General features: G+C 37.2%; 1 protein-coding gene across 2 annotated transcripts in view; it reads right to left on the bottom strand.

Moving 5' to 3' along the window:
• Positions 1-8,787, bottom strand: part of LOC146468609 (transient receptor potential cation channel subfamily A member 1-like) — a 31,808-nt gene continuing 23,021 nt past the window's right edge. For both annotated transcript variants that reach the window (XM_085124289.1, XM_085124290.1), the window contains 7 exons: positions 8,220-8,280; positions 7,404-7,469; positions 6,242-6,418; positions 3,946-4,014; positions 2,960-3,070; positions 1,453-1,568; positions 1-1,069 (listed from right to left, as the gene is read on the bottom strand). In XM_085124289.1, coding sequence (XP_084980415.1) covers positions 919-1,069; positions 1,453-1,568; positions 2,960-3,070; positions 3,946-4,014; positions 6,242-6,418; positions 7,404-7,469; positions 8,220-8,280 — 751 coding nt within the window. In that variant the 3' untranslated portion in view covers positions 1-918. The remainder of the gene's footprint in view (positions 1,070-1,452; positions 1,569-2,959; positions 3,071-3,945; positions 4,015-6,241; positions 6,419-7,403; positions 7,470-8,219; positions 8,281-8,787) is intronic.

Below are 8,787 nucleotides of genomic sequence, written 5' to 3'. Positions count from 1 at the left end.
TGGTTTGAAGAACAGTTTATTCAACAAAAACTTTCGATTACAAAGGCGCTAAAAAGATAAACGTAGTTTTGAAGAATGTCCTATTTGCGTCTCAAGCCTGTACAATTCGTGCTCTCTTTTTACTCAATCGCATCTGTTCTCACAGAGAACTTCAGTGTTCCAATATTCAAAAGAATCAACGAAAGCATGTACTTGCAAACGCTTCTTTTCGTTTTTTCCCTAATTAGTAAAGATTACGCTATCGTCGACTCTCTTAACCTTGCTGGAATCAAATCTGGCCTCTCTTCAACTCTTTTTTCGCAGTGATTTAAAAGAAAAACAATATAAAACTTTTAAAGCAGTTTAGTACGTTTATGAAGTTCAACTGATGTAAACAATTTTCGAAAATAAGTTAATTTTACTCTGCCAGTAATTTTGAAAAACTATTAACATTATTGTGAGATATTTCAAGTTCTGACCAATAAATAGGTTCTGTGTTAATGAACACAGCTTTGCGTTGATATATAAATTGCAAAATTGTAGATAAAATTTACTGACATATAGTAAACGAATACAAAGGTTCAATTATTTTCTTAAACCACGTTCTTTTCAAAGGAAAGCCCAGATCACGTAAACCGTTTTTTTAAAGCAATTTTAGAATTTGCCCAAGAGTTGCAATGTACCGTACCCCTTTTGAAGTAGACCGTCTATAACATAATATTTGTATAGCTTTCAACATCACCGTTAACTTTCTCAATTTCATTAAAATGTATTTTTCCAGCACCTGATATTCAACGCCTATTCTGACGATTGAATGACCATTCAAATGAAAACTACTGGATTTTTTACTAACTCTCCTTAGAGCTGTTTGCTTTTATAAGTTACGTTTATGTCAGTTTGAATATTGAAATATGTAGTTAAAACCTTGCAATCAAATTCTTAGAATCCAAACAACTGCAGTCCCGGTAATTTACTTTCTTCCTTTTTCTCCTCCTCTTCCTTCTTCTTCTCTTCCTTTGCTCGATGCAAATTATTCAACTCCTTTATCAAGTCAGTCTGTTCTTTAAGCATATCATACATCTTGTCCACTCTATCAGAAAGAAGTGAACGAATCAATTAATGTGATGATATCGCGATTATTTAGCAAAATGCCGCCCAGGGTCTCAGCCGAAAGATCATATTTAGGCGAGGCAAAATTTCGCGAGAACAGAGAGTATAGACCATACATAAGAGTATAGACCATAGAAAACTGCCGTTAACAAGGGAAATACTGCGAGCGTAATTGGCTTTATTTTCCGCTGAGAACGCCCGCGCGCTACATATGACGTCATTTTTCATGGGCTCCTGCTAAGAGCCAATCAGCGCGCAGGAATCTTGACAGTTATTATAAAATCGTGTTTCTATTATGCCTACGGAAACACGAAACATATATTCCATACGGGCCGAGAGCCACCTGATCATTCTGCTCCTTACCTTTTTTCCTGCTGCTCAAGTTTTCCGATAATTTTCAACATGCCGGGTGACAATGTTTCTGTTTCTTCAACTTCGGCTGTTTCTGGTTTTCCAAAGGACACAAACAAATCCACCAACTACAGAAGGAAAATACTGGAATTATAAAACATGTTAACGTTCTAAGGCGTATGTGAGCAATGGGACCTTTGCAGTTGTTACCACCTGGCATAATTTTCGCCACTTAAAAATACCACAAATGGAAATAATTTGATAGGATTAGTAAAATGGACTGTTTGAGTCTCCTCAAATTCAAGCGCGAAGGAAATTTTTTTGAGAGCATGACCCAAAGGCAATCTTGGCAATTTTAAAGTTTGATGTAGATCAGGTAACGAACGCCATTGACACTGCTAGGGGGAGCACCTTAAAATTAATACTGAAGAAGGTCAATTTTGACTGCGTCTTGCCTTCTGAAATGACGACGACGTAGCTCCGTAAATTCAGGCAGGAAATTTGATAAAACGTTTTTAGGGAGACAAGCAAAAATTGACCGTCTCCATACAAACGTCGTTAAAATTCTTAGACTTAATGGAACTATCCCTATGTTAGTTTAAAAACAAGACCCTTCAACTCGATCGGCCATTTTACTAACTTCAAGGTACTCTTTCAAACATTAGATTTCTGCCAATGACCAAAATCAAAATTTTAAAATTTCCAGGATAAAGTAAAACTAGGCTTCCTTTTTAATAATTTAAAACCCCTACAAAAAGATCGCACCAGCTTTAACTTTCTTGAGGGACTGAAACATCCAAGATATCCGGATCCAGAATACGATTGTAAAAATCTGTTATCCTCACTGAATTTGGATTTTCTTTTGCAGTTTCTTTGAAAACCTTTAAATTAATCGTGGTAACTTTTACATTTTAATATAATTTTAGCATTTTGTTTTTATTATTCTGTAGAAATTTTGGACGCCGTTTTCTAAAATTTTGGGGAAATCCGATGGAGTCTGCGTAGAACAAATGACCAATTAATTCTCACGTCATACGACGTCATCGTCTTAAAGTGCTGACCTAAAAGGAAACATTTCTGGACGTTCAAGTTTAATTGTCAGAGCTTTTAATGAAGGGGGTCAAAATGTCCCCACCCCTCCCTTCTCATCAAGGTGCTCATAAACCGCTGATGTAGCCCAGATATGTAGAAGTATTATTCCTGTGTTAATTTTAGAGTGGTTTTCAATTTGAGTGTCGAAAGTGATTTCGCGTTTGCTTTGATTTTGCATTACTACGCTCTGTGATTGGTTAACAAAATTCACGCCACTTTCTCAACCAATGGGAATCCAAACCAAAACCAATCGTGTTTTGGCCGCACGCGTTTTCCCGCGCTTGGCGCCAGTTACATGTATTTGCTTCATATTCTGATTGGCTCGTTGTGTTGTTTACATCTGTTGCGATTGACCAGAGTAATTACTTTGGTTTTGGTTTTACGATACTCAATTGGATACCGCTGTATAATTTCAGTTCTTAGTTACCTTGGTTCTGAGTGGTTTGGCTTGGTTTGGGTTGTCTGAGCAGCTTTGCACTTGAACGTGTTTAAGGATAAACATTGGCATTGAACGTTCAATATCCAATAGTAATTGAACCTGCAAATATATCATACAAAAGCCAGTGGAAAATTAATATGAGAATAATTTCTCAGTGGAGTGTTTGAAAAACCGTTTGGCCTTATGATTTCAGTTTCTATCGGTATTTACAAAATACTGTCTGTGAACGTACGCTCTGATTGGCTTAAACTTAAGTTTGTTTGTTTCTTACTTTACTCTCGACTATTGCAAGCTAAGTCTGAATTACAAGCGACTTTAGCTTCGATAAACGGAATAAATAATTACATATAAATACTGTGGAAGGTGACAGGTGATTCGAACTTTTAACCAAGGCTGTATAGGAGGGAATCCTGTAGCATCACGATGCAAGTCGATCGGAAAGCTCTTTTGCAGTATAGTTTTTCCTCATGGTGTTTGTTGATCATTGTTCAGTATTTTCCAACTGAACTTTGTTGAACGAAATCGAATGAGGGATCTGGTCATAACAAGTTACCCACCTTGTCTGCGGTAGGGGGTCATCGAAGACACAGTACACTACCAATCTCATGAACATTACAGACAAAGTTTTATTGGCTTTAAAATTTAAGATGACATAGGAATATTCAGCTAGCAAGAGTCAGCATTGCTAGATAAAGTGAAAGTGAGGTTTTACTCTGCTGGATAGAGGGGTGACTATACAATAAAGACACCATCTATTGATGTTGGGGAAGTGGAATGCAGGCAGAGACCACCATCTTGTTTTTTCTGGTTTGGTGGGTCCTGCTCGAGTATAATAGTTTTTACCACTTGCCTAAGAGCCTTCTTGTTCCGTTCTCAGGCTAGAATTCAAATTCACCTGTACTTTAAATGCTACAGATGGGGCCACCTATAGGTAGAATAATTCGGCTTAATATGTAAGATGTTTAGACATATACCTGTAGTACATAGCGATCCATCAAAGCATTTTGTTGAATTTTGTCGATGTCACCCACAGCAAGACCAACCTAAGGAAACAGAGAACCATATGTGTCAGAAATACAAACAACGTTTTCCACAATTAAGCAGCCTTCCTCGAAGTCGCTTTTTTTGTTCGTCACGCAATGTAGGAAAGATGGCGTGACGGGTTCCCTCCCAAGCGTGCGAGAGAGGCTGATCGTAAAGGTGCTTCTGGTAGCTGTTATATATCGCTCCATGGTTTTATCAACTTTCATCTCATCCACTCAAACTGATGATGTCAGGGCATAAAACTTTAGTATTACTGATGAATTACACTGAAGTAATTTTAACAACCAGCTGGAGTTCGTTACGACACCAGTGGTTCTTTTACGTTCCCATTTGAGACAGTACCACCATTTCTATATGACCATGACTGCTGACCATGACTGGAATATTGCGGGAAAATAGATAGACCCCCCCTTTACTTTTCTCTACTGCCCTGTTGCGTGTAGCCACTATTAGTGAACAGCAACAGAACGATAAAACACTGTTGTGTGACCAACGTAACACCTGATTATCAACGTATGTTACGCCGCAAAATGTAACAATTAACGCAAAATGTAACATTAACACGAAATGTAACAACTTTTGACGCAAAATGTAATATTAACCCGAATTGTAACAACTTCTAACGCAAAATGTAACAATTTCTTTAACGCGAATTGTAACAACTTTTTAACGCAAAATGCAACAACTTCTTTAACGCGAAATGTAACAAGGCAAAATGTAACAATCTTTTTGATGGATTATTGTTAGTAAAGCTTAAGGTACATTACTATCCACTGTGTGCGGGTGGCTAAACTTGGTCATACCAACCTTCAGTACAGCTTTAGCTATTATCCCTCGGTTGTCTAAACCTTACGAAGAATGGAGTTTTGGATTCCCAAATTAATAATCTGCTGTTTATATTACTATCAATACCAGAGATAAAGTGGGAAAGAGGAACGAAATGTTACAATATTCCCAAGTTTTCAGAATTTGGGAGAGGAGAAGTTAAGCGGAAGCGGTTGTCAGACTAAGTGGTAAAGGCGTAAACGTGGTGTTTTTTTTGCCACCAACACTACATACATACAGGAGGAGTTTCGATCGAAAGCTTTATCGCTGGTACATGAAGAATATATGGTTACTTAAACGACTTTTACTACCTACTTACACTTGTGTTTACTTACAATACACTGTTGCTTTTCTCCATCATGAATCAAAGAACACAAAGAGAGTCAGAGTTACAGTAAAGAGAAGCTAAAAATCAAATTGAATCAGCCATTTAACAAAGGTAAGAGAGTTGTTCTACTACTCTACGCTCTTTATTCTATGCGCTCTTGCATAATTTTCTCCTCTTTTCATTAAACGATTCCTTAGCTTAACAATTTAATTTAAGAGAAAACGTCGACCTTTCTAAACCGAATGATTCTATTTGATACAGTTAACTCTTTCCTAGCGACCACTTCTCGTAAGCGACCGCCTCCCGTTTTGCTAAATACTGGTCCAAAACCTCTCTCAACGGGACTTGTGACCAGTAGGTTTGTATAATTTGCTTTTCAGTGATATTAAGCTTGACAAGAAGGCTAATATGTCTAAATCTCCTTCTTTATATACCAAGGCCAGAGTTGTGACGTTTTGCGTTGTTACATTTTGCGTCAAAAAAGTTGTTACATTTTGCGTTAAAAAGTTGTTACAATTCGCGTTAAAGAATTTGTTGCATTTTGCGTAAGAAGTTGTTAAAGTTCGGGTTAATATTAAATTTTGGGTCAAAAGTTGTTACATTTCGCATTAATGTTACATTTTGCGTTAATTGTTACATTTTGCGGCGTAACAACGTACTTTGAAGAAGAAAGAAGACTTAACTCAAAAAATCATCACAGTCTCATCTTACACGCTTTTTTATATAAGAACGTCTAATTTTGGAACTGAGGCTGAACATTCTTATTGTAATTTTGGCAATTTCAGGTTAAGCCCGAGAAGTTCTTAAGATGTTTATCTGTTATAGTATTTCAATAAATCTATCCGGACGTGACCAAGACGCCTACTATTTGGGTTAATTGGACGATATAGACTGAAGTTTTACATGTATTATTTTTTCCGAGTTTATACTGTTCATTTTAAAAACATTTGGTCAAAATGACTCTCATCCTGTGTAATGTTCTTAGCATGTTCTTAAATCTTAGATAATCTCATCGTCAACGTTCTCATATATAAAAAAGTTTATACATGTACATAGACTGAAAAAAAACTCACCAGCATATTCATCATGATAATCGGCATTCCAAGAACAAGCACAACAAACAGAATATTGGTGAGGGCCGGGAAAGGTAAATTATCCCAAGGCATAAACTCGTCGTGGTAATTCAACTCTCCAAGCGTCATAACGTACATGGTCATCAAGGAGTGCCCCAGTTTGCCACTAAAATTCTCCTAAAGGACAAAAAGAAATGTTTGGTTCTCTTCAAATGTATTGACATCTAGTTGATTTTGTCACATTAACTTTGTTCACACTTTTTTTCCTCAAGAGAACCTTTTAGACTGAGCTCAATTTTTCTGGCCAACACTATCAAACGTTTAAAGGTAACTTTACCTTGTGGGAGTTAGGCTGCAATTGGGACGAAAGTTCTGTTCCTTTCTCCTGCCCACCCCCCCCCCCCCCCCTCCACCATTTACTTTTGGTTTATTTGTTATTAGTTTATATGTTTAATTATGTTGTTGAATTATCTGTAATTATCATTGTAATTGTTGCGGCGAATGCATTAAATTAAACTACACTAAACTAATCGTAAAGAGATTCGAGTACTGACTTTTCGAGCGTTAGTCCTTCGTCAGAGCGATCAAAAACGCCGGACACTAATTGCTCTAACGACTAACGAAGGGCAAACGCTCGAAATATCAGCACTCGAATCTCTTTACGGTGGCCAATTTACCTTTAGTTATCAACTCTGTTATTAAACGAAACATTTGTTTCTACTACCCACCGACACAGCACTATAACTTCTTTAGAAACGAACCTTCTTATCCATTTGTCTTGAAAGGGTTTTATCTAGGTGAAATGAATATACAACACGTACAAAACCAACTGTCTTTGTATACAGCTATTTCAATTAACGTTGTCGTATCAAAGCTTAAAGCTTAAAGACATCTTCAAAGAGGCTGTCACCTCATCCATTTGATATCCTAACATTTCTTTCATCCACATGGCTCGCCATCTTATATCTTCACTGACTGGATGGACGAGGCATAGCTGATTTTGATGAACTTATCCATAAAAAAATCCACAAAATCTTGAGGTCTCGTCTTACAGCTTTACACTTTGACCCGACAATGTTAATTGAAATAGCTGTATACATGTTACACGAAGGAAATGTAAACTATTTTCTTTGCTTCTGGCAAGTTTTTCAAGTAAACCCACCTCATCCATGATCATGTAAAAAGTTGTTCCAAATGCCATAATAAAGAGCATCCATAACAGCAGAACCTTGAACAAGGATAAAAGAAGCACGACCGTTTGTTTATCTCTAATCTTAGAGGTGCTGATATTCTATTATTACCAAAACCAGCAACTACCACGTATGGCCTGCACTCTTTCAAATATTGTGCGGTGAAATTATGGAACTCATTAGTTTTAAACGTCTTTTATGACAGTCTCCTTTCAAGAATTATATTAGATATACTTGTTTTGTAAATAAGTTTCTTTTTTATTTCTGTTATGTTACATGAAGATATTAGCGTTCTTGGCTTTGCTACCCTACAGTTCGTGTTGAAATAAAGTTCATGTATGCATGTAGGTAGAGAACTTTTAATATAGGTTTCCCTTTAAAGGAGACTTTTGTTCATTTTTAAATTAATGTAGATAATTCACTTTGAGGCGGCATTCCGGTTAAAAGAAAAAACAATAACAAAAAATACTCAAACTCTTCCACTGCAGCTGACACAACACGTGAGCACAACGAACCAATCAGAATTCGAAGCAAAAACATGTAGCCGGCATCAAGCGCGGGAAAACGCATGCGACCAAGTCACGTGTGGTTTTGGTTTCGCTTCTCATTGGTTGAGAAAGTGGCACTAGTTTAATAACCAATCACAGCGCTTGGTAAAGCAAAACCGAAGCAAAGTGACGGTAATTACTTCCGACACAACTGAAAAGCGCTCAAATATTGGAAGGTTCATGCAATGAGCGCCTGAGCCTCATGTTCAACCTCGGAATGTTTTATGGTTTTTTTCATACCTTGAAAAGTGTGACAAACATTGTGGTGAGCATAATGACGTACTGTCCGTATGAAGAGAGCCTAAGAGTCAACAAGAAACATATGTCAGAATTTTTTAGCTGAGCCTTATGTTAGGAAGATTAGTGCGTTATAAGTCAAAATATAGACCTTCAGGAAAGCCCAACTCAATACTAAGCGCAGATTGCTATTGGATAGGAATTGTAAACCGCGGCTAAAAATAAAGCTGTGTGCGTATGGGCATGGCTTCTTTGGCTAGTTTGACAAGCTTTATATTCCCGAGTGAACGACGAATTTTTGCAAGTTTTTCCGTGAAAATTCTTCCGTTCAAAGACAAGGAAAAGGGTTGTTGAACAGGGGAACTTCGTTGTCAATGAAGGAAAAGTACGTAGATGGGATTAAAACGGTTTGTTTAAGGAGTAAACCATGAAAAACTGAACGTGGTGCCACTAACCTTTATTAATACGATCACCAAAGATGAAATATCTTGATACAGTCGAAGTTCTCGTAAGCGACCACCTCAGGAATTGGAAAAGGTGGTCGTACTAGAGCTGGTCCCTTACGAGAATC

Source organism: Pavona decussata, unplaced genomic scaffold (assembly GCF_977016875.1).
Source record: "Pavona decussata unplaced genomic scaffold, jaPavDecu1.1 SCAFFOLD_130, whole genome shotgun sequence".
NCBI classification, from domain to species: Eukaryota; Metazoa; Cnidaria; class Anthozoa; order Scleractinia; family Agariciidae; genus Pavona; species Pavona decussata.
Note: the sequence above shows the minus strand (reverse complement) of the source record. Positions and strands in the feature narration are given on the sequence as shown.